The sequence below is a fragment of the Microcaecilia unicolor genome, chromosome 3, assembly GCF_901765095.1.
Source record: "Microcaecilia unicolor chromosome 3, aMicUni1.1, whole genome shotgun sequence".
Classification (NCBI taxonomy): Eukaryota; Metazoa; Chordata; class Amphibia; order Gymnophiona; family Siphonopidae; genus Microcaecilia; species Microcaecilia unicolor.
In genome coordinates, this window is record NC_044033.1 from 3,199,772 (window position 1) to 3,225,788 (window position 26,017).

Sequence of the window (26,017 nt, forward strand, 5' to 3'; positions counted from 1 at the left end):
GCCCTCTCCCTGCATCCTCACATAGCATCCACTTTTTTTTTTTTTTTACTGCTCTCTCCCTCCCTGCACCCACATTTTTCAGCTGCCCCTGCACTCACCTGTGAAATAAGAGCAGGAAGAGCTAAATGGAAGTAACTCTTTGTGGCAGGAAAGAACCCCACTGCTTCCTTCCTTCTGCCACCGCTTCTTCTAAATAGCTGCCAAGACTTCCTGCGGCAGTCTCAAGAGATTACTGCTTGAAGTCTCGGTGGCCATTTTGAAAAAGCGGCAGCACTAGCCCAGAGCAGTGGTCAAGAAAGAGTGGGGTTCTTTCCTGCTCCCACCGAGGCCTCTAGACCACCAGGGCATACTCACATACTCAGGTAGACTTGGGGGGGGGGGGGACCAAGTCTCGGGGGATGACGGTGGCAGCGGGACCACGGTGCGGGAGAACCCAGCAAGCCATTACCATGGGCTGGGGAGGCCTGTCAGAGCGCAGATTCTGTGCAAAAATGTGGAATTCTGCACGGCTGTGTTATTCTATGCAAATATATGTGTAATGAGCCTGCATGGTGAGGTGATGGTATGTTCGGGAGGTACATTAAAACTACCTAGCTCTTTGTCTAGTTTGGAGTAACTCTTAAACATAACATAAGCACCCTCTCCCCACTTTCCCCACCCATAACCTCCACCTAAAAAGAGGAAGGCTGACCCAATGAATGGCTCAGTGACTGTGCTGCAGGAGTCTTAGAAACTGAAGCTGCGAGATATAACTTGCAGTTCAAAGTGGGTAACAAAGTTGAAGAACCAGAACAATCCTCTGGAAAGGCGAAAAATGAAGTTTCATTTTACATTAGAAACTATTTTGTAAATAGATTTTTGGAATAATAGAATCTTAAGCTTCTTCCTAAATGATAGGTACATAAGTATTGCCATACTGGGAAAGATCAAAGGCCCATCAAGCCCAACATCCTTTTTGCAACAGTGGCCAGTCCAGGTCACAATATACCTGGCAAGATCCCCAAAAAGTACAAAACATTTTATACTGCTTATCCCAGAAATAGTGGATTTTCCTCAAGTCTATTGACTTTTCCTTTTGGAAGCCGCCCATACCTTTTTTAAACTCCGCTAAGCTAACTGCATTTACCACATTCTCTGGCAACGAATTCCAGAGTTTAATTACACGTTGAGTGAAGAAAAATTTTCTCCGATTCGTTTTAAATTTACTACATTGTAGCTTCATCGCATGCCCCCTAGTCCTAGTATTTTTGGAAAGCGTAAACAGACGCTTCATATCTACCCGTTCTACTCCACTCATTATTTTATAGACCTCTATCATATCTCCCCTCAGCCTCCTTTTCTCCAAGCTGAAGAGCCCTAGCCGCTTTAGCCTTTCCTCATAGGGAAGTCGTCCCATCCCCTTTATCATTTTCGTCGCCCTTCTCTGCACCTTTCTATTTCTACTATATCTTTTTTGAGATGCGGCGACCAGAATTGAACACAATATTTGTGGTGCGGTCGCACCATAGAGCGATACAAAGGCATTATAACATCTTCATTTTTGTTTTCCATTCCTTTCCTAATAATACCTAACATTCTATTTGCTTTCTTAGCCGCAGCAGCACACTGAACAGAAAGTTTCAACGTATCATCAACGACGACACCTAGATCCCTTTCTTGATCCGTAACTTCTAACATGGAACCTTGCATGACGTAGCTATAATTCGGGTTCTTTTTTCCCACATGCATCACCTTACACTTGCTCACATTAAACGTCATCTGCCATTTAGCCGCCCAGTCTCCCAGTCTCGTAAGGTCCTCTTGTAATTTTTCACAATCCTGTCGCAAGTTAACGACTTTGAATAACTTTGTGTCATCAGCAAATTTAATTACCTCGCTAGTTACTCCCATCTCTAAATCATTTATAAATGTATTAAAAAGCAGCGGTCCTAGCACAGACCCCTGAGTAACCCCACTAACTACCCTTCTCCATTGTGAATACTGCCCATTTAACCCCACTCTCTGTTTCCTATCCTTCAACCAGTTTTTAAGCCACAATAGTACTTTTCCTCCTATCCCATGACCCTCCAATTTCCTCTGTAGCCTTTCATGAGGTACCTTGTCAAACGCCTTTTGAAAATCCAGATACACGATATCAACCGGCTCCCCTTTGTCCACGTTTGTTTACTCCTTCAAAGAATTGAAGTAAATTGGTCAGGCAAGATTTCCCCACACAAAAGCCGTGCTGACTTGGTCTCAGTAATCCATGTCCTCGGATGTGCTCTATAATTTTGTTTTTAATAATAGCCTCTACCATTTTCCCCTGCACCGACGTCAGACTCACCGGTCTATAATTTCCCGGATCTCCCCTGGAACCTTTTTTAAAAATGGGCGTTATATTGGCCACCCTCCAATCTTCCGGTACCACGCTCGATTTTAAGGATAAATTGCATATCACTAGCAGTAGCTCCGCAAGCTCATTTTTCAGTTCTATCAGTACTCTAGGATGAATACCATCCAGTCCAGGAGATTTGCTACTCTTCAGTTTGCTGAACTGCCCCATTACGTCCTCCAGGTTTACCGTGAAGTCAGTAAGTTTCTCCGACTCGTCTGCTTGAAATATCATTTCCGACATCGGTATCCCACCCAAATCTTCCTCGGTGAAGACCGAAGCCAAGAATTCATTCAATCTCTCCGCTACGTCTTTATCTTCCTTGATCGCCCCTTTTACCCCTCGGTCATCCAGCTGCCCAACCGATTCTTTTGCTGGCTTCCTGCTTTTAATATACCGAAAAAGTTTTTACTATTTTTTTTTTTTGCCTCTAATGCTATCTTTTTTTCGCAATCCCTCTTTGCCTTCTTTATCTGCGCCTTGCATTTGCTTTGACACTCCTTATGCTGCTTCTTGTTATTTTCAGACTGTTCCTGCTTCCGTTTTCTGAAGGCATTTCTTTTAGCCCTAATAGCTTCCTTCACCTCGCTTTTCAACCAGGCCGGCTATCTTTTGGAGTTCCGTCTTTCTTTTCTAATTAGTGGATTATGTTTGGCCTGGGCCTCCAGGATGTTATTTTTGAACAGCGTCCATGCCTGTTGTACAGTTTTTACCGTCTCAGTTGTCCCAAGTTTTTTTTTCACCGTTCTTCTCATTTTATCATAGTCTCCTTTTTTAAAGTTAAACGCTAACGTATTTGACTTCCTGTGTATAGTTACTTCAAGGTTGATATTAAAACTGATCATATTATGATCACTGTTATTAAGCGGCCCCAGTACCATAACGTCCCCTTTTAAGGTGCCCCCTAATTTAAAATAGTCTGTATTGCTAATTACATTAAAGTCCGAATAAGGCGCACATCATCCATTCCAAAAGTCCCCAGAGGCAAAGAAGGCCTAATGGGTATGAAGTTCATGGATCCATCTCAGCAACGTTGTACATCTGGAGATCAGGTAATCGGACACCACCCGCACTCCAATCCAAAATTAACTTAGAAAAACTAATATGAGGGCACCTCCCGTGCCAGATAAAGAAGCCAGCCATAGACCTATAAAGCCTGTTATCTCCCCACAACTGCAGCATCTGGAGGGGCTATAGCACTTTTGGAAGGAGCACCATCTTAAGCAAGTATGAACTAAAAAAAAGCAGAACGATAAAACAGTGGAGTTTAATGGAAGACCCAAAGGTCAAAAAGCAAACAGCAGTACCAGACGTGGCCACGTTTCACCCTCAGGCTGTGTCAGGGGTAATACTAAAAAAAAGGGGGGTATTGTGATACAGCAAAAAGAAGTGTTAGATGCTGAGCTGTTATTTAAGCACAGTTATTATTATATATTTTTCAAGGGGTGCATTTTTAATAACCCCCCTTTTTTATTATTACCCCTGACACAGCCTGAGGGCAAAACGTGGCCACGTCAGGTATTGTTGTTTGCTTTTTGACGTTTGGGTCTTCCATTAAACTCCATTGTTTTATCATTCTGCTTTTTTAGTTCATATTTATTCTTGAAAGCCGAGTGCTGCCTTTTTATCTTTTGGAGACCATCTTAAGCAAGGCCACCCAGTCCAAAGAAGTTAACTGGAATATCCCTCTATCTTGTACAAAGTTGTTTAATGGCTTCCAGCTTGTCACACACATTCTTTTTATATAACCAAATAGGGTCTGCGCTTATAAAAAACCCCTTGAATGTTAATTCTCACCCTTGCCCAGGAAAGGGGAAAATTTGACATTTGTGCACAGCAACAAGGATGGGAGACCAGCAAGGCCTTCGACTTAGCAAAGTTAATTTTCTGCCCTGCAAGGTCCCCAAAGTCACAATGTGTTTTTTTTTTTTTTTTTTTTTTGGGGGGGGGGGGGGGGGGGAACTGTTATTTTTCCCTGATAAGGCTACAGCCACACAGCTTAGACATAAGGCTGTTTATCTCTTATATTTAGGATGTTAGCACAAGGGGCTACGTTTTTTTTTTTAAAGGTCCCTGCAAATGTATTACCTATTAAGGTAAGAAGTATTGTTTTTGGGATCCCTTGCAGTTAGAAAGGTTATTGGGTCATTAGGAGTCATTCTTAAGCATTTAGAATGGGAAGGTTTTTTTTTGTTTTGATGTTTATGAAGTGTTAGGTTCTAGTTTAAAATTTCTGTCTTTGATTTTCTATTCTTTTTCCCTGTATTATTATCTGGTTTTTCTCCCAAGATGTGGGCTGGATGAAAGATGTGATTCCCTGTATTTCTTATTTGATGATTGATTTTTTTTATTTTCTTGTACCTTTTTAAAATTGAAATGTACCTGTTACATTTGAGCAGTGTTGCCTACAAACTGTTTTTTGGGGCTTAGTGCATTATCAGCAAAGCAAAAAATCTTCTAGCCTACCTTTAATTCCATAACTATTTGCTTTAAATTCATTTTTGCTGAAAGTATTTAGTGTACATTTTTGATTTGATGTTAACAATGTTTTGTGTATTCTTCGTTGTAGATGATCATGTCTGTATTTGAGAATAGCATGAAGGAGCGAGGGATTACAGAGAATGAGGCATTTGACTGGGAGAAAGGTGGAACTGATATTTTACTGTCCACCAGCACCTCAACTCCCCCACAGCAGAATACAAGACAGACAGCAGCTATGTTTGGGTAAGTATAAAGACATATTTTACAGGGATTTTATCCTGTTGTCTAAGGATCCTGATCTACCATGCAGCTCAAAAGAGTAATTTCACAGCACAGGCCACAAGAACATGCAAAGTTAGTGATTTACCACACAGAACAATTGCTGTTTAGTCTACCCATTACTCATCGCATTACTTATAAAAATTTCATTTTGACACATAAAACTCTTCAGTTTGGCTTACCTTTATATCTCTCCCCTCCCAGAACTCTGCATTCCTCTCATTCTCATCTGCTACATGTCCCTTCCCTTAGACAGACCTGTTTGGATTTAACACATTCTAAGATTTTTTTTTAGTGTAGTTGACCCTGCCCTTTGGAATGATTAAGGGAGTGTGTTAATGCATTTCAAAGGTCAGGGCCAACTACACTAAAAAAAATCTTAGAACATGTTGAACCCAATTAATGACAGTTCACTCAGTGCTTTACTTAGCGTTAAAACTTTTTTTTTAAAGATGCTTTTCCCACTTGATTGCCGTTATTAGCATTTTTCTCTCTTAGTGCTTTTCTAGAATATGGTTTTAGTGAGCTCTGTATAGACCGCATAACTCAACTTTATTTCTTTTGTTCACTATATTTTCACTCTTTTTTTTTTTTCTCTTAGTATTATGGAGTTCTTACTATGCTTTCCCTCTACGTTTTGTACTATTTTCTGTATGTAAAATGTTGGTATCATTATACTGGTCCCTGATTTTTTTTTCTTTTATCTATATTTTTTATATTGTAAACCGCCCTGAAGGTTCTGTACCCTAGGGTGGTATATCAAATTTTAGTAAATTTGGAAATTTTCAGTAGGGCTGACTGCAGGGCCAAAGACTTTCTCGGATTTGAAAAGGTACAGTGGGGGGGGAGGGGGAGGAATCTGAGAGCAGCAGTAGAGGAGGGAGAGATGCTGGACCATCCACAGTGGGGGAGGTTCGGGAGGGAGGCAGACCTGAGAGATGCCGGACCGTTGGGAGAGGGAAGGGGGGTGGAATTGAGAGAGAATCACGGGCAAGGCCAAAAGGGGAGGATGAAATGGTGAACTGTGCAGGGGGGGAGAGAGAAATAGGGAGAGAAGCCAAACTGAAGGAGGGTAGTGGAAGGAGAATACAGAGAGAGAGATGTTGGGCTCAGAGGGAGGGCTGGGAGAGGGAAAGATAATGGACCTGGGTGGAGAGGATGGAGGGAAGGAAAAAAATGAGAAAGGTGTTGGGGGCGTTGGACACGGGAGTTGGGAGATGGGGGGAGAGGGAGATAATGGACCTGCAGCGGTGGGAGAGAAAGAAGAGAGAGAAATAATGGACCTAAGGGAGAGAAGGATGGAGGTGAGGGCAGTGGAGGGAGAAGAGAGAGGGAGAGATGTTGGGCTCGGATGGAGGGAGAGAGAAAGATAATGGACCTGGGGTTGAGAGAGTGGAGGGAAGGAAGATAAAGAGAGTTGGATGGGAGAGTTTTGGAGAGAGGGAAGAGAGAGAGGTAATGGATTTGGGGAGAGGGGTGGGGAAGAGGGGTTGTGAAAAAACGACATGGGCCATAATATATTGCCTCTTTCCATAACGTCCCACAGATCAATCCAGAGACTTGTAGGTTATGTCCCTCTACCAGCAGGCGGAGATAGAGAGAACTTCAGAGGTTTACTATATGTGGTCATGTGCAGTCACCTTAACTTCAGTATTCTCTCTATCTAGCAGGTGGATGGTCATATCTGTGCAGCTTTGGATTGATTGGCTCCTGGCCTGGTCCCCTGGGTCTAGTTGAGCTTCTGGGTTCTGAGGTGTCCCGGTCCTGGGACTTGGGTGCACACCTGGTGGTGCCAGGTCCCTCCCTTCTTCCCCCTTCAACCCCTCTTCTCTGCCTGACTGGGGTTTGTGGTTCTCACTCTCCTGGCTTTAAAAGGAGTCTGAGGTTTCTTTTGCTCTGGTGTCCTCTCCTGCCTTAAAAAAAAAAATGCCGATTGAGCACTGTTTAAAAAAAAAAATCTCCTCAGTTTGAGATTTGTCCAGCACGGCAAACTCATGCCGGTTTGCAGTACCGGTTGAATGGTGTGAGGACCGACTTGGCTTGTGACAGCGATTCCCGAAAGGGTGAGTAGTCATTATCCTATCTGCGCCAGTGGGCAGAGCAAAAGCTGCTGCCAGTGTGGGAGCCACTGGGCTGCTGCAGTTTCCCATGCTGGAGTTCCACTGTACAGCCCAACTCCATGGAGCAGTGTGCTCCTTTCTTCCCAGCTCATTTTGGGGGGCGCAGAGCAGTTGTTTTCTTGGGTATACGTGCGCGCTTGATGGCACCATCTTTCTTGCCACTCCATATGGCAATGCTGAAGCCCCAGCGTTCCCCTGGCACCCGATTTGCTTGTGATTCAGGCAGTTTTATATGTAGGCTTTTCAGAAATGTGACTGGGGAACTGATGTAGATCACTCCCAGTTTCTTCATATTGGTTATTTAAGGGCTCCTAAGAAAGGAGGCCTGGGGAGGTTTGCAGACTCCTGTGGGAGTCCTCGGGTCTCCCGCAGCTTTCCAGGGGCAAGGTCGGAGACCCATTAGTCCCCTGCAGCTGTTCTGTGGCAGCGAGAGCCTTAAGCTGCAGCTTAGAAAGTACTGACTATATGAAAGTCTTCTGGTAGAGATGCCTGGGCTTCACTTAGTGATTTACAATAAGAATATTTCTGGACCATCCTTGAGGAAGTTCAGGGTGTGTGTACATCATTAATGGAAGGGAGAAAGGGATCAGGATTAGGGATCCTACTCTAGGCTTTTCACTCTTTCCCTCTTGCCCTTTCTCAGAGCATGGCAGTACAGTTTGTTTAGTTAGTCAGGCTTAGGGCTGTTGACTCCATGTTTCTGTGAGAAATCTTACATTTTGAGGCTAGTAAGGCCTCTCAGGTTTCTCTCGGTTTCCAGAGTAATCCTGCACCCTCTGTGCTGCCCTGGTGGCATTTGCTGTGTGTGTACTGTTTACATCAAACTAGTTCGATTGAGGAGAGTGGCTGGCCTTTCAGCCTGAAGGTTACAAGTTCATGGCTGGTTTTATCCATCCTATTAGAAACTGTGGGCTCAGCTAGATTTCCAGTGGGGCATATTTTATTTCATTCTTTCTTATTGCTTGCCTGGCCAAGTAGTTCTTACATGACTGGAACAGTTATCAGAACTCTACTGTACTAAGGATTGCCCTTCTCTCTCTCTCTCTCTTTGCACTCTGATACTGACCACACCTTTGCACACTAGCCTCAGCTACGCCGGTATCTGCAGCGTACCCGGTACCTCTAATTGCTTCTATGGTATTTTTGGCATCTCTTCATGGTATGGGGTACCTAAATTTCATGAGGAGTGGTCTAGGAGCTACTTCAGTGTAGAGATAGCTTAATAGTCGTTGCAATCAGCTGAGAGTAAGCACAGAGCTCTAGGTGTTACTGCTTCACGACCCACTGCATCTTGCTGTCTGTAGTACGCAATGGTGCAACAGCCATATTCTGCTACACCATCTGTCTCTGGTTCTCAGCCGCACTTGTTAGCTCCAATGTGCAGCAGTTATAGTGCACAGTCACACCAGCCAATTCTCGTCTCTATCTGTAAGAAATTAGCGCTGGCTTAGGCATCAGACCACTGATGTGGCTTCCAAGTCACATTTGTCAACCTGCCTTTTGGGCGTACTCTTGGGACTGGAGAAGATCTAGGGCAGTTGGGTAAAGACCTGAGGGACTTCCAAGTCTCGGAGATTGCCAGGGGACGAGTTTAAGAATGATTTTTAATCCGCTTGGTTTTGTCGTAGGTTTTGTGGGGCCAGGAAAACCACTTTCTGGGTTTCCATTTCTACTACAACAAGCCACCTGGCTGCTGATAGAATGAGCTCTCTTTCAACTCCAGGTCAACCTATGCCTGCTGCATCTTCCAACGATGGAGTCTCAGTTCACTCCTCAGGCAGGACTCCTGTACTGGTTTCAGGAGGAGTGGACCAAGATTACCTCAGCTCAGATATGTCTTAGTTTTTCTATTGCACAGTTACAACCTGGACTTCACTACAGATTTTCCTTGGAGTCTAAATGCAAGCTCAAATGCTGTCAGGCAGTTCTTGCCACCTTGCCAATGTTTCTTCCTTTAGGCACAGTCGAGTCTGTCTCCATTTGCAATTGGGGAATGGGAAGTTGTTCCCTTTGCTTTGTAGTTCTAACCAGGGAGCTTCCTTCCAGCTGACTTTGGACATCATAAGAGTCTAGGGTGTTTACGGTTCAGCTTTTCACAAATGGGAACCTTGCAGTGTGTAATAGTTCTGTCTGGTGGGAAGAGTTTCTAGCCTTCCTGGACCTCAAGGAAACTTACTTTCATATTCCCAGTGCTCCTTGCTGCAGAGGGATCTTAGCGATTTATGACCATGTCATTCAGGCTTTCCATGTTGCCAAGGACATTTTTGCAAGGTCATGGTGGCAGCTTTCCTTCGTGAGGATGGATTTGCAGGTTCAGCCATACCTCGTGACTGGCTGATTTGTGGCTCTCTCTGTCAAGAGACTCTGCAAACTTCATCCAAGATACCTACTTGTCTTCAGTCCTTAGGATTGGTAATCAGTGTCACCAAAAGTCAGTTGTTTCCCTTACAAATCTTGGCTTATCGGGGAGTGCTGTTCCATATAGGCTAGGGAAGTCCTTTCTTTCTTTTGCTTCTCAGCAACAGGTGCCAACCCAACACAACACCTATCCAACTTTATTCAGAATGTATCTCTCTACAACTGCCTGACCAAATCTTCTTGTCTTCCTTGACTTCTTTGTAACACCAATTGTACTCTTCATCCTGGTTTGGCGATGCCATAACAGGACTTTGTAAGCCACATTGAGCCTGCAAATAGGTGGGAAAATGTGGGATACAAGTGCAATAAATAATAGATAAATAAATATGGGAATAGGTTCAAGTTATGGGCACAAGGTTCTCTTTTTTGGACATTCCTCCATGGGCCTGAGTCGTATCAGACCACTTCAGGGGTTCCTTCTCTGCTTTGGTCCCCATCTCTATGGTTCCCTTCAAGCCAACTTAGTCTCAATGGGTGATTTCAACAAAGCTTTCTGCTGATATTTCAGTTCTGTCTCCCTGAAGGTGGCTATCTGCAGCTTGTAGGCTGCTAGGCTGTGCCGTAGCTGGCAGCAACAGATTTCAGATCCCTTCCAGAAGGCAGACAGTCAACTGCCTCCTCACTTGCCAGATGTAGTCGAGGCAGGCTTATTTGCCAGTTTTCTTCTAGGATTTGTTTCGGGTGTCAAATAAACAGACATTTGTGGCAGTCACAGCCTGCCATTTGATGTGGTTGCGCTGCTGGGTGGTGAATGCAGCTTCTAATGATGGCTCGTTCAGCTCACTTTTCAGGGCAACTATTGTTTGAGGACTCTATGAAATTGGTGGAAGACCTGGGTGACTTATAGACTCAGCATCTTCCTGAGGTCATGTCTGCAAGTTCTTTTCAGTTGGGTCAGGCTCGCCCTTATCTTTACGACCCCAGGTCTATCATCTTGGGCAGCCTAGTTTTCTTTAGCAATCCAGTCCAGGCAGGTTCTCGGAACTCCCGACTTCATCCGTTTGAGATCCTCTGGATTTCTACTGGTGACAGGTGCACAGTGCTGTATTTTCTGTATACGGTGGTTTCTGCCTTCCATCCCTTTCCACCTTTTTCTCTTCCCGCTTCTTGGATGTTCACCATATACTCCTATACTATTTGGAAGTGGCCAGCGAGTTCCGTTGGTCAACTCTTTGCTTCTTGCTTTGCTCGGGACCATAGGAAGGTACCATAAGAAGGCTCACCATTTTTAGATTGGCAGATGCGAGCATAGCGGTTTTGATGTCAGGAGGAGCAGACCTTTTGTAGAATAGGCGTCAGTGTGAAGCTGAAGAGCTGTTTCGCATAAGTGCCATTTTATTCAAAATCCTTTTAGGGGAGCAGCTGCTCCCCTTGCACCCCACCTAGCTATGTCTCTGCATAGTGGGACAGTGCCTGGGATGACCCACTGAGTAGAAGTGACTTCCTACATAGCCTTATGCACTGCTAAAGACTGTAGCAGTCTTCTAGTGCTCACCATTTTAAGATTAGCAGATGTAGTGGTGGTAGGATCAGAAGCAGACATTTTCAGAACCTGGAGAGCCTTAGGTTTATAGAGAGGTGGCGACTCCTTACGAAACATCCACACTGCAGTAGGATCATCAGATTCCTGACCTGCTGAGCAGAAATGCCTCCCGGCATACCCTCACATTGTCGTCTGGCTGGTCTCAAGAAAGGGGATCTGGCTTCAAGTCCTGCAGTGTCTGTTGACTGAGTGAGGCAATTTCTTCAGCTGGCCTCTGTATGAGACAGTCTCTCCTGTTGTGAGTAGCAGCGCTTTCTTCCAGAGCGCAGTTGACTTGCTTTTCCGTGTCCTATCTGGCTTTCATGGCTGCCCTTTGCAGTTCGGCCACTTGGTCTGCTGTCCTTCCCATGCCAAGCTTTGAAGGCTTGGCGTGGCAGCACTAGGCATTCCAGATTTGACGTGGCAGCGCATGTAACCGTGGCCTGTGGATTATTGCTCCAGTCTGCTGAGGTTGTAGTTCTCCGCCCCACTTGAGGACTGCTTTGGTACATCCCACAAGTCTGTGGATTGATCTGTGGGACGCTAAGGAAGGTAAAATTAGTTCTTACCTGATAATTTTCTTTCCATCAATCCAGAGGCCCGCACTTTGTTGTTCTGGGTTGAGTGTTTTCTTCTAGTTGCCTCAGTTTCATCAGATTCCTTCATTTGATTTTTGGCTACAAAAAAAAACAAAAAAGCAAAACAAATCAAAACAGAAAGGAAACCTTCTGTTACCCTCCCACAGGAGCGGTTGAGGAGCTTACATGGGCTTTATGCAGGCAGGAGAGGACTTCTTCTTCCTTCTTCCACTGCTTTGGTATCGACAATACTGAAGTTAAGGTGACTGCACATGACCACATATAGTAAACCTCTGAAGTTCTCTCTATCTCCGCCTGCTGGTAGAGGGACATAACCCACAAGTCTCTGGATTGATCTGTTGGGACTAATGGAAAGAAAATTATCAGGTAAGAACTAATTTTACCTTAACGCTACAGTATATAAATGCTAGTAGTAGTAGTAGACTCCATGGCACCAGCAAATCCGCATCAGTGGATACATTCAAAACTAAATACGTCCTTCAGACCTAATTCTGAACTAACCCATGCCCTGGTTGGTTGGATGCTTCTATTAGATTGGAATTTCTCTTTATCATTTTATTTATTTATTTTGTAGCATTTGTATCCCACATTTTCCCACCAATTTGCAGGCTCAATGTGGCTTACATTTGCCGTAGTGGCGATTGCCATTTCCGGTCAGTAGAATTACAAATGGTATTTCATTCAAGTGCGTACATACATGATAGAGGAATACATAATAATGAACCTGTTAAATGTTTTTTCAACCTTAACTAGATACCATAACTTCACAGGATAACTTCCCTGGCTCCCTATCCATTTCTGTATGAAATTCAAGCTCCTCTTATTGACCTATAAGTGCATTCACTCTGCAGCCCCTCACTACCTCTCCACCCTCATCTCTCCCTACACTCCTTCCCAAGTACTCCGTTCACTAGGCAAATCTCTCTTAATTGCACCCTTCTCCTCCATAATATACTGGTAACGAAATTGTGTGCACACAAATTGAAAACTATATATATCAGATCTGAGTACACTAATTAGTGCTGTGTACATGTGTGGGATGTTTTGGGTTACTGCAGATGTGAAGTTGGGGTCTTGATAGCTGTGATCCTTGATAACTGTGATTCTTGGTGACTGTGATTGTAGTTTTAAAATTGTTATTGCCTTTATTTCCTTTGTAACTTATCTCAAAGCATTTAACATCTTGCATTAATTTTATTTAATACCATCAACCTGTAAAAATTGGTACCAACATTTAAGAAACGTAACCAACAAGTGTTTCTATTTACTTTACCCTCTATTCATTTTACCCTTTAATAAAACCTTTAATATTTTTTTCTTGCTAAATCCCTTGGTTGCGTGGAGTTCATTTGGGGACCCTATTTAAAACTGTGACACTCATATATTTATTTCTTCAATTATTCAAATCTACCTGCTCCACGACTAGGGTGTTTACACTTTCTCCTTAGCTCCTCCTGGAAGATGCTCTTTATAGGGCTTCTAATAGCCCCCCCCCCCCCCACACCCCCTCAGGCCCTTCCTTCTTCTGGTTCTGGAAGGGTCCAGTACCTTCTCCAGGGAGCTTCCTTCTTAAAGAGAATCCACTACTATGGGTATTCCCCAGCCCCTATATTCCTGGCCTTTGCTGGAGCTCCCTCTAGTGACCCCTTTATAGCAGTTCACTGGTGTCCCCATTGGAGCTCTTCCTAGTGACCAGATCATGGCAGGGCATGTCCTATACTTTACCTTTGAGCCCCTCTAGCGGCCTCCTTCAAGTCATTACCCTGGCAACCCCATTGAAGCTCCCTTTAGTGACCTGTTCCTGGCATTTTATTGGATTTTCACTGTGAGAGCGCCCTCTCGTGGCGTCCTAAGGGTAGGGCATGTCCTGTGCTTATCACACTACTTTGCTCCAAAAATGATCATCGTTTAGTTCTCCCAAGTCCAAAGCAAGCACAGTTAGAATCTACCCATCACCGCGCTTTTTGGGCTTCTTTTACGAAACGGCAGTAAGCCCAATGCAGGCTTACCGCTCACTATACAGGAAGTACCGCTGGGCTACCGCAGCAGCCCAGCAGTATTTCCCACCCCTAGCGCGTCGTCATTTCCGTTGCTACAAAAATGTATTTATTTTTGTACGCCGGAGTGTACCTGGTGGTAATCGGGCAGTGCTGCCTGGTTACTGCCGGGTTAACGTGGGAGCCCTTGCCGCCACCTCAATGTGTGGCGGTGGGGACTCTCCCCCCCCCCCCCCCCCCCCCCCCAAAATGGCTGTGCGGCAAGTGCTTTACTTGCCGCATGGCCATTTCATGCAGGAAGGCGAGACTTCCCTTTTAGCAGCTGCGGTAAGCGCCAACGCCAGCGCTTGCTCCCTTTTGCCGTAGCTTGGTAAAAGGGGCCCTTTATTTCCAGGCACCCTTTCATTGGAATTCTCTCCCACTTTCCATCCAATCAGAATCATCTTTTAAAAAGTTTAAGACACCCAACAGACAGGACTTAACAAAGATCTGGGTTTTCTAGCCCATTGTAAACCATAAAGTTGCATTGCTCTGTTTATCACCCTCCTCTCACCTATCCACCCCCATCCTGTTAGACTGTCTCTGAAATGCTTTGATGTTCCCATGCTTACCTCCTACCCATCCCCACCTTGTTGTCAATGAAATGCTTGGAAGTGTTTCTTATATATACTGTCATCTACCAACATTTGCTTATTTCCGATGTGATCTGACGAAGAAGGGCAACCTTCAAAAGCTAATCAAGAAATCTATTAAGTTATGTCCAATAAAAAAAGGTATCATCTTATTTTCTTTTCCATGTTTTATTTTGTTTGATTTCTATTGGGAAATCTTTAAAAACCTGGTTATTTGAGCAAGCATTTAATCGGGTCTAATTGGACCTAGGGGTGGAGGTGTTTTCCTTCAACTACAACAAATGGTTCCTTCTATCCTTTTTCTTTCTTTGCTGGTTTTTCTTTCTCTGTCTTTACTAAGTCTCTGGTTTTATCACTAAGTGCTTGAATCATGTCCTGTTATTTATATTGTACCTCCTTTCTGTTTTCCTTTTTATGTTATTTTAGACTGTAAAAGGTCCTGATCTGCAATAGCAAGTTTTAATAAATTACAAACTATATAAACTATATCCATTTTTGCTGCCCAAACCAAGCTGATGAGTCTTAAGTTACAGCTCCCCAGGAAAAAATGCTGACCCCTGCAGAAGAGTGAGCTGTTGAGTGGATGGGTCGGAGCAGCAAGTCAGATGCACTTATCTGCAGCATAATTAGGGCATAACTGAATGTCAATCATTACTTTATCCGAGTAAGTGACATTGAGGCTTGCCACACTGCAGGCATGTAAGGTTCAGAGAGTGACAGGAGAAGCTGATAAAAGGGAAATTTCCAATCCAGATACCAAAGTGAAGGAAAAAGGAGGCGGGGGAAGCGAGAAAGGCTGGAAAAGACAGGGATTGGATGGGGAGAAGGAAGAGAGCAAAATGAGAACATTTTCAGAGGGATCCATTGAAAGAAGAGACTGAGTATAATCATGTTACCTGTCTCTGTGAACACTGTGGATCTACTGCAGCATTGTTTAAATAAAGCAAATGAATTAAATAAAGGTCTGCAGACCGATGGGTTAACTTAAATATGTGTCACGAGTGCTGAGAGCACTGCTTCCTTCATCAGAATAAACTATGAATGATAAGATTTATTTATTTTACAACATACAATAAAACCATCAATCCTTCTACACATCCATTTTTTCCTTTTCAGGTACTACTACTACTTATCATTTCTATAGTGCTACTAGGCATACACAGCGCTGTACACCATACACAAAAAAAGACAGTCCTTGCTCAAAGAGCTTACAATCTAGATAAGACAGGTAAACAGACAGAACAATTAAGGGTAAGGGAATAAAAGGTGAGGTTGAAGGACAGGGCAAGTGAGTAGTGGTTAGGAGTCAAAAGCAGTGGTAAAGAGGTGGGCTTTAAGTTTGGACTTGAAAACGGCCAAAGATGGGGCTAGACGCACAGGCTCAGGAAGTCTATTCCAGGCGTGGGGTGCGGCAAGGTAGCCAGCTTTGGAATGCTTTTCCAAGATCCATCCGTACAATCAATGGCCTTTTGCCCTTCAGAAAAGCACTAAAGACCCATCTCTTCAAGATAGCCTACCCCGCGGGAGGTGGTGGAGATGAAAACGGTAACAGAATTCAAGCATGCGTGGGATAAACATTAAGGAATCCTGTGCAGAAGGAATGGATCCTCAGAAGCTTAGCCGAGATTGGGAGGCGGGGCTGGTTTTTGGGTGGTGGGGCTAGTTCTGGGCAAGACTTCTGCGGTCTGTGTCCTGAGGGTGGCAGGTGCAGATCGGGGCGGGGTGTACACGGGAAGTGGCGCATATGGGTTTGTCTTGGTGGGCGGACTGGATGGACCGTGCGGGTCTTTTTCTGGTGTCATCTACTATGTTACTATCCACATGATTCTTATTGACGATTGTTATACATTGACCATGTTTCCCTTTATCCTTACTGCTATCCCATATCTATTCCTCTCCATCTTCCTACACCTACCTCCCAACGCTCATTTCCTTCCGCACCCAATTCTCCTATGCTCAATTTACTCATCCGTTAACCCCATTAATATTAAGTTTACTACAAATTCTATATTCTTTTTTACGAATTTGTAATTCTTTATATTGTTACTATGTAAGCCACATTGAGCCTGCCGTGTGTGGGAAAGTGCGGGGTACAAATGTAATAAATAAATAAAATCGCTAACTTCAGACGCCGTTCCTTTTATCTCGCCGCACCTTACGCCTGGAATAGGCTTCCTGAGCCGTTACGTCTAGCTCCATCCCTGGCCGCCTTCAAATCCGGGCTAAAGACCTACCTGTTTGATGCTGCTTTTGACTCCTAACTTGTCACCTGCTCGTAACCTTTATCTTGTCTTCCTCTCTTCAATAGTGCCTTTCTCTATGTGTCCTTCTGTCTGTCCTACCCTTGTCTCTTATTGGTCCTATCTGTCTGTCTGTCCTGATTTAGATTGTAAGCTCTTTTGAGCAGGGACTGTCTTTTCTTCATGTTCAATTGTGAAGCGCTGCGTACGACTGGTAGCGCTATAGAAATGATTTATAGTAGTAGTAGTAGTAGACATTGCACAAATAGTTTTAGATTTTTTAAAAACATTTGTACTCAGAGACCCCTTTGAGGCAGGGTCCTCAACTGTTAGACTGTTTGGAAGATTTGGGACTATGTCGCTTGCTGCCTGAGAACTTGGCATACTTGAATGGTCCTTTGTGAGGAAAAAAAAATACAATCTGCCATTAAAGCTCTCAAAACTCCACTTTGCCTGGCCCAGATGGATACACCCTGGAATTTTATAAAATCTTTATTTCACAAGCTTGTGTTCCTCTTGCCTCATATTATGATGTGGCGATAGCAGATGGAATGTTTCCCTCTGGGTCCAATGTATCTTTAATTACTCGTATTCCTAAGCTGGACAAGCCACCATATCTTCTGGAATCATATCTCCCTATTTCGCTTCTTAGTGTAGATTTTATCCAGAATATTAGCTAATCATTTGCCTTCTTGCCTCCCTGAATTGATCTGCTCTGAACAAGTGGGATTTGTCAAAGGCCACCAATCTGTGGTTAATGTCTGCAAAGTACTTTTTTTTTTTAATTTGCTTTTAGAATAGTACATTTCCCAATAATACAAGAAGAAATTAAAGAAAAATATATATCATTATAAAAAATGACAAAGACATAAAATAGTACAAAGCAACACCAAATAATAATTAGCCCACATCATGAGAGAAGACGGATCTATTTATCTTATTATTAAAAAGAAAGTAAAGAAGATAACTCGGACTTACAAATTTTTTTTTAATGAACTCCAATACAGATTTCTTTACTCCAGCCTTGAAGTCTCATGTTCTTGTAGAAAGTTTTCCAACTGAGAAGAATCAAAGGAAAGATATTGTTTCTCCTAAAATGTAATTAAACATTTACAGGGGAAATGAAGGAAAAATGTAGCCCCTAAGGCCGTCACAAAAGTGGTGATAGGGAAGAAGCTGGAAACTACAGGCCGGTAAGCCTCACTTCGGTTATTGGAAAAGGGTTATTGGCCTCAGGGATCGGTGCTGGGGCCGATTCTGTTCAATATATTTGTGAGTGACATTGCCGAAGGGTTAGAAAGTAAAGTTTGCCTATTTGCGGATGATACTAAGATTTGCAACAGAGTGGACACCCGGGAGGGAGTGGAAAGCATGAAAAGGGATCAGAGGAAGCTAGAAGAATGGTCTAAGGTTTGGCAATTAAAATTCAATGCGAAGAAATTTAGGGAGTTTAGGCATTTAGGGAGTAGAAACCCACGAGAGACGTATGTGTTAGGCGGTGAGAGTCTGATAGGTACTGAGGAGGAGAGGGATCTTGGGGTGATAGTAGACATTGGTGGCCCTCCTACTTCAAGCATTCCCTCAGAGATACTGGGTGAGTGAATTTCCCTTGTATTGGGCTTGTGACTCTGTTTGTTACTTGGAAATTGCGATTTAGCAACCCTTTATAGCTCAAACATCCAGCCACTTTTGGCCTCAACTATATTGATGTTAAAAATATAGCAAACATATCCTTTATCACTATTAGGTAAGATTGCTTTGTACAACATGATGTTAATACCTCAATGGCTCTGTTTTCTAAATGTTACCTTTGTCTCTCTCTGTAAAAACACATGTGTCTTTGTAGATATATCTGTTCCAAAAAAATAAAATAATTTTCACACAGTGCCACTTTGGCAAGATCCTTTATGAAACTGGAATGGATTTCGTGGGATCTTGGCCTGGATTCCAAAATGTCCCAAATTACCTCCAATGCCTCATCTTGAGGGATCATCATGTACAATGATTTGATGTCTAACTTGACCATGTCTGTAGGGATGTCCCAAATTACCTCCAATGCCTCATCTTGAGGGATCATCATGTACAATGATTTGATGTGTAACTTGACCATGTCTGTAGGGATGTCCCAAATTACCTCCAATGCCTCATCTTGAGGGATCATCATGTACAATGATTTGATGTCTAACTTGACCATGTCTGTAGGGATATCTATGTCATGATGGAGTGGAGGAGTGGGCTAGTGGTTAGAGCACCAGTCTTGCAATCCAGAGGTGGCCGGTTCAAATCCCACTGCTGCTCCTTGTAATCTTGGGCAAGTCACTTAACCCTCCATTACCTCAGGTACAAACTTAGATTGTGAGCCCTCCTGGGACAGAGAAATATCCAGAGTACCTGAATGTAACTCACCTTGAGCTACTACTAAAAAAAGGTGTGAGCAAAATCTAAATAAATATATCAAGAATTTTCAAAAAATGAGTGGTATCTTTTATATAAGAAAAAATTTCTGCCACTTTAGGTCTCAAAAAGATGTCAGCAAACTCTGAAAGAGGTTCAAGGAGGGACCCTCATGAGAACTTTATGGGTCTGCCTGATGGATTTACTAAATCCTTGTGAATTTTTGGCAAACAATACAATACTGTAATAGTAGGATTGGATTTGTTCAAAAAACTGAACTCTTTCGTGGTTATAAAAAACCTTGATCAAATCCTACTTGAGTTATTTCTTTGATTTTTGTCTGAAGGTTTTTTTTTTAACCATGAAAGAGTTCCTTCTTTGGCGTCTTTGTTACTGCATACTCTCCCCTCCTTTATTTTATACTGTAAACCGCTTAGATTTTTTATGTTTATATTTGCAGTATATCAAATAAACTATTACTACTTAACATTTCTAGAGCGCTACTAGGGTTACGCAGCGCTGTACAAATTAACAAAGAAGGGACGAAATGTCAAGTTGGGGCAGTCAAGATTTCCTGAGTAGAGGTGTAGTGGTTAGGTGCCGAAGGCGACATTGAAGAGGTGGGCTTTGAGCAATGATTTGAAGATGGGCAGGGAGGGGGCCTGGCGTATGGGCTCAGGGAGTTTGTTCCAAGCATGGGGTGAGACGAGGCAGAAAGGGCGGAGCCTGGAGTTGGCGGTGGTGGAGAAGGGTACTGAAAGGAGGGATTTGTCTTGAGAGTGGAGGTTACGGGTAGGAACGTAAGGGGAGATGAGGTTAGAGAGGTAAGGAGGGGCTGCAGATCGAGTGCATCACTGCGGAAACCCAGGCCAAAGTATCGGCCTGCTTATCCGACATTGCTGCCTGGATGTCCAACCGCCACCTGAAACTGAACATGGCCAAGACCGAACTTATTGTCTTCCCACCCAAGCCCACTTCTCCTCTCCCTTCACTCTCTATCTCAGTTGTTAACACCCTCATTGTCCCCGTCTCATCTGCCTGCAACCTCGGTGTCATCTTCGACTCCTCCCTCTCCTTCTCTGCGCCTATCCAACAGATAGCCAAGACCTGTCGCTTCTTCCTCTATAACATTAGCAAAATTTGCCCCTTCCTCTCTGAGCACACCACCCGAACTCTCATCCACTCTCTCATTACCTCTCGCCTTGACTACTGCAACGTACTCCTCACTGGCCTCCCACTTAGCCACCTATCCCCCCCTTCAGTCCGTTCAGAACTCTGCTGCACGTCTTATCTTCCGCCTTGACCGATATACTCATATCACCCCTCTCCTCAAGTCACTTCACTGGCTTCCGATCAGATACCGCACATATCAAATAAACTGAACCCTAAACCTATAAAATAGTAAACTTGTGCTTCAATATTCTTGATATGATTTAAAGATTTAAAATTTGCTTAAGTATAATTTTAAAACTACATTTACATGGCTCTTGCAGCTAATCAGATGTGTAAACATTGTCTTTTGTTGGGTTTGTAGGTTTAGCTTGATGGAGCTACAAGACATATTCTGATGATGTGCAGTTTTCATTATATTGGGCTCTTTTATTTTGATTTTTCTCCAGTGTTTGTTTAAAAAAATGGAAAACCATAAAACAAAAATATTTGCTAACACAAAATCGTATACCCTGCAGCTTCTGTCTGTAAAGGATCCCACATTTTATATAGCTAATCTTATTACTATGTCTATGAAGAATGCTGTTTGCCAAAGGATAACTGTCCATCTCTTCTTTTGAAAGTTGTACAGTTTTCATTTCTTCTATCACTTTCCAAAAGGATCTGAAATAGCTGGTTTTGACTTGAGACAGGATCAGAGCTTGAGAGAAGTTTGTGTCCCCGGCAAGTGGTGCCATTTCTTTGTGGCACTATTACTACCCTCACAGAACAATTATTGCATGTAAATAATTACCCTACAAGCCAAAGAATCCCACAGAATTGAGTGATCCTGGCTACACAGATAAGGGGGACATAAGGCATCATAAATTCCTTCATACAGATCAAGTACTTACAACAATTCAGTGATCAATGGGAAAATCAAGTTCCTGCTAAACAGTGCATAGTACAAAAATTAGTTGGGAAGTGGAGAGAAATGCGTTATTATAATGGGATAGGAAAAGTTCATAGTAAGTTAAAAACTTCCAGCAGGATGAGAAATAGGATAGATTAAACTGAGATGGACATTTGAGTAAGGGGGGGGGGGGAGTTTTTGGTGAGGTGGGGTATCATGGGGAGGCCGGAGGGCTTATTAAGAGATGAGGGATTACATTGAGATTGTTTGTTTTTTTTTAGGGTGGTTAATGTGACTCCTGTGCCTGGAGATTTGCTGCGTGAGAATACAGAGGATGTGCTACAAGGCGAGCACCTGAGTGATCAGGAGAATGCACCCCCAATCCTACCTGGACGGCCGGCTGAAGGCGTGGGACAAGCACCAAACCTTGTCTTTAATGAGACAGAGATTTGGGAGGAGACCGATGTGAACCGTAACAAGCTCAGAATTAGCATCAGCAAAGTAAAGTTAATTTCTCTTATATGTTACATATATTATTTTATGATTTGCGGAAACAGAGGTGAGATGGTCTACATCCTGTAATCCTAACTTGCTCACAGGCCCAGATTTTTTTAAAACTATATTTTTATAGTAGCATAGTAAATGAAGGCAGATAAAGAACTATATGGTCCATCTATGCTGCCCAACAGGGTGGCCAGAGTTGTACCTGTTGATCCATGCACCTGTTTGCTTCGATTTCATCCTCTTTCTCTATAAGGATCCACTGTATTTTATCCCATGCACTCTGGTTAGTGGTAAGCGTTAGTATTTGCACTACTTGTCCTTTAAAACGTCTGTGTTCATGGTAGGGAGTAAGGCTAATTCCTCTTTCCTTACAGGTACACCAACTGCAGCTCTTTTGTACAGTGTTAATAACCTTTGTGTACAGTACATTGTTAGGGTTGCCCACTAGATGGCAGTCTAGATTACACTGTTTCCATGTTACTGAGAAAAAGACAAAGGCAACTACACAATCATCTCTGTATTAGAAGCAACAAAAAGAAACTGAGCTTGTACAGTATACCAATGTCAAAATACTCAAGAAGATCATGAAAAGGAAGGTGCTAGCAAACAAACATAGCTGTTCTAGATCATGTCTCCAGAAAACATATTTTGATCTTACGCAAGCCTAACTCCGAGTGTTGGCCAGAAAAAACCTTTTTAACAGGCAAAGTTTTACAAACAAATGAATCTTGTACTAAAATCCTACCTGCTTCCTCTACGGAGGGAACACCCAGAAAACAAATGCTCCCAGGGGATAATTCTACCAAGAATACTTTCCTGTATACTGAAAAATTAATGAAGGAAATTGCAAAAGCACCTGTCGTTGGTGGTGTTTCTATTGTTGCTAATATATTCCGGGTTTTCAGTAGTTTGTTCATGAGTTTGAATATTTTTTTCATATTGGTCTGCTTGAGGTCGTATTTGTACTGTAATGTTCTGCTTTCGCTTTTTTTATGTCGTTTGTGTATGTTCTTATGGCTTTTCTCTATATGATTTTGTTTGTGTCCGTTTTGTTTTTGGCCCATGCTCTTTCGAGTTTCCCACAGAGTTTCTTCATGTGTAGTAGTTTGTCATTAAATCAGGGATGTGGTTGTTTTGTGGTTTTTGTTTTGAGTGGTGCTATTTTGTTTAGTGTGTTTTCGCTTGTTTTGTCACTGTTTCTCATGAAGTAGTTATCCTCTGGTGGTATGTCTTTGAGTTCATTTATTATTGTTGTCCAAAATTTGTGGTTCTCTACTTTTCCTCTGGTTGTGAATGTCTGTTGTGTTCTTGGCTCTCTTTTCTTGCTGCTCTCTTTCTATTGTAGTGTACAAGTGAGCTTGCTGTGATCTGACCATGGTATCTCTCCCTATGTGTGGTTTGTTAATATGTGATTGTAGTTCGTTGAGAATCTTTGGACTAGTATGTCTAGTTGGTGTCCTTTTGTGTGCGATGAAGCTCATAAGTACATAAGTAATGCCATACTGGGAAAAGACCAAGGATCCATCGAGCCCAGCATCCTGTCCATGACAGCGGCCAATCCAGGTCAAGGGCACCTGGCAAGCTTCCCAAACGTACAAACATTCTATACATGTTATTCCTGGAATTTTGGAGTTTTCCAAGTCCGTTTAGTAGCGGTTTATGGATTTGTCCTTTAGGAAACCGTCCAACCCCTTTTTAAACTCTGCTAAGCTAACCGCCTTCACCACTTTCTCCGGCAACGAATTCCAGAGTTTAATTACACATTGGGTGAAGAGAAATTTTCTCCGATTTGTTTTAAATTTACTACACTGTAGTTTCATCGCATGCCCCCTAGTCCTAGTATTTTTGGAAAGCGTGAACAGACGCTTCACATCCACCTGTTCCACTCCACTCATTATTTTATATACCTCTATCATGTCTCCTCTCAGCCGTCTCTTCTCCAAGCTGTATAGCCCTAGCCTCCTTAGTCTTTCTTCATAGGGAAGTGCTGTTATGATGTTCCATTGGTTTATGAAGTTCATTAGTGTTCTGGTGTTTGTGTCGTTTTGCTTTTCTAGGTGCAGTTTTATGTCTCCTATTAATAGGACATTTGGGTGATTGGTGTAGATGTTTGATACGAAGTCCATGAAATCATCTTGGGCATTTGTACATCTTCCTGGAGGGCGGTAGAATAATGTGATGCATAGTTGGTCAGTTAGTGTTTTGTTGGTGATTTTGCACACCAGGATTTCGATTGTTGAGGATGTGTCTTTAGTGACAGGTTCTGCTGTGAAAGAGGTCTTGTATATTATTGCAGTGCTTCCTCCCCTCGTTTTGGTTCTCTTGCTATGTATCATTTTGTATCCTGGTGGGCATAGGTCTAGTAGTGCAGGGTCGTCTTCGAGGTGCAGCCATGTTTCAGTTATGAGCAGTAGTCCGAGTTGTTCTATTTCTGTCCAGTCTCTTCATAGTGTTGTCTTATTTACTGCTGATCTCCCGTTTATGTAACCTATTTGTATTGGGTAATCAAAAAAAGAAAAAAGCTCTCATAGTAGCTGTGGCACAGAAAAAAGTACTTGAATCTATCCCACTAAAGATTCTGTGGAGTGTATCTGTTCTAATTTTGAAAATACAACAAGGGAAAAGCCTCAGAATTCCCCAACCTCCAGCCTATATATATATATATATATATAAGGCTTCACATTGAGAGCCGTAGTGTTCTTCTAACATCGGAGGGGGTTCTCATCACAGACAGAAAAACCCTTGTGTTTCAAAAAGTAAAGGATACTAAAAGAATCCACAAAATCAAAAAAGGGCAGGATCCATATCAAAAGAACTAATTATTACAAGTTGAATTTATCTTTTAAGCATGCAGGTATAGTTAAAGAAGTGTCATGGATTCCAAACACACTGACTCAGGCCTCAGTTTCGCAAAAAATCGCTGTATCAAGGCATGTATTTACCACAGATTTAGACACAGGTCTGTTTCCTGCTTGTTAGTCCTTGTTATGAGAGCTTTTTTCTTGTTTTGATTACTTGGTAGTATTGCTGTCTTTCTCTTTTGTGATATATATACCTATTTGTATTGGGACATACATGTCATGTTTGGGATTTTTTTTAGTAATAAAAAAGAGAAAGATGACTGTGGCTCTAAAAAATCAAATTAGACAAAATGTTGAAGAGTCCAGTATTGATGCAAGATATATCTTACTAATCTTGCTAACACGAGGGAAAGACCTCCCGAACACTGACTTAAAATCTAGTGTCTCTCACTGGGGTTGTGGTGATCATCATCGGTCTTAAAACCTCGTAATATATTTTTTAAATTTTTTAAATCTGTTTTTATTTATTGAATTTTAATCCTTAATATAAAACATATACTTATTTACTACTACTACTACTACTTAACATTTCTAGAGCGCTACTAGGGTTACACAGCGCTGTACAGTTTAACAAAGAAGGACAGTCCCTGCTCCAAGGAGCTTACAATCTAAAGGACGAAATGTCAAGTTGGGGCAGTCAAGATTTCCTGAATAGAGGTGTAGTGGTTAGGTGCCGAAGGCGACATTGAAGAGGTGGGCTTTGAGCAATGATTTGAAGATGAACAGGGAGGGGGCCTGGCTTATGGGCTCAGGGAGTTTATTCCAAGCATGGGGTGAGGCGAGTTAGAATATATTTCTTATATATTTGTTTCAGTTTTTTTTTACTGCTGATAACTTTCATTTATTATATATTTCAAAATCACTTTATGTTAATCTCAATTCTAAAAGAAAAAAAGTCGAGCAATTAGCTAATACCCGACGGTCGACAAGGCTGTCTCCACTTACAATGCCACTCTCTCCTCTGCTCTGGACACCCTTGCACCATCCATCTCCCGTCCCACAAGGCGCACTAATCCCCAGCCCTGGCTGACCCCTTGCACCCGATACCTTCGCTCCTGCACCCGATCTGCTGAACGCCTGTGGAGGAAATCTCGCACCCATACTGATTTTATTCATTATAAATTCATGCTATCCTCCTTCCAGTCCTCCCTATTCCTCGCCAAACAGGACTATTACATCCAGTTGACTAATTCCCTCAGCTCTAACCCTTGTCCTCTCTTCGCCACCCTTAACTCCCTCCTCAAAGTGCCCCCTGCTCCCCACCCCCACCCCCATTCTCTCCTCAATCACTGGCTGACTACTTCCGCGACAAAGTGCAGAAGATCAACCTCGAATTCACCACCAAACCATCTCCTCCTCTTCACCTTATAACCCACTCCCTCAGCCAACCAACCCAGGCCTCCTTCTCCTCATTTCCTGATATCACCGAAGAGGAAACCGCCCATCTTCTTTCCTCCTCGAAATGCACCACTTGTTCCTCTGACCCCATCCCCACCAACTTAGTTAACACCCCCCCCCCCCCCCATCTGTCATATCC

The 26,017-nt window shown here is 42.9% G+C and overlaps 1 protein-coding gene across 2 annotated transcripts in view; it reads left to right on the forward strand.

Annotated features, from left to right (window-relative positions):
* Positions 1-26,017, forward strand: part of TTBK1 (tau tubulin kinase 1) — a 416,732-nt gene that overhangs the window by 207,257 nt on the left and 183,458 nt on the right. For both annotated transcript variants that reach the window (XM_030195705.1, XM_030195704.1), the window contains 2 exons: positions 4,941-5,095; positions 21,397-21,616. In XM_030195705.1, the coding sequence (XP_030051565.1) occupies positions 4,941-5,095; positions 21,397-21,616 (375 nt within the window). The remainder of the gene's footprint in view (positions 1-4,940; positions 5,096-21,396; positions 21,617-26,017) is intronic.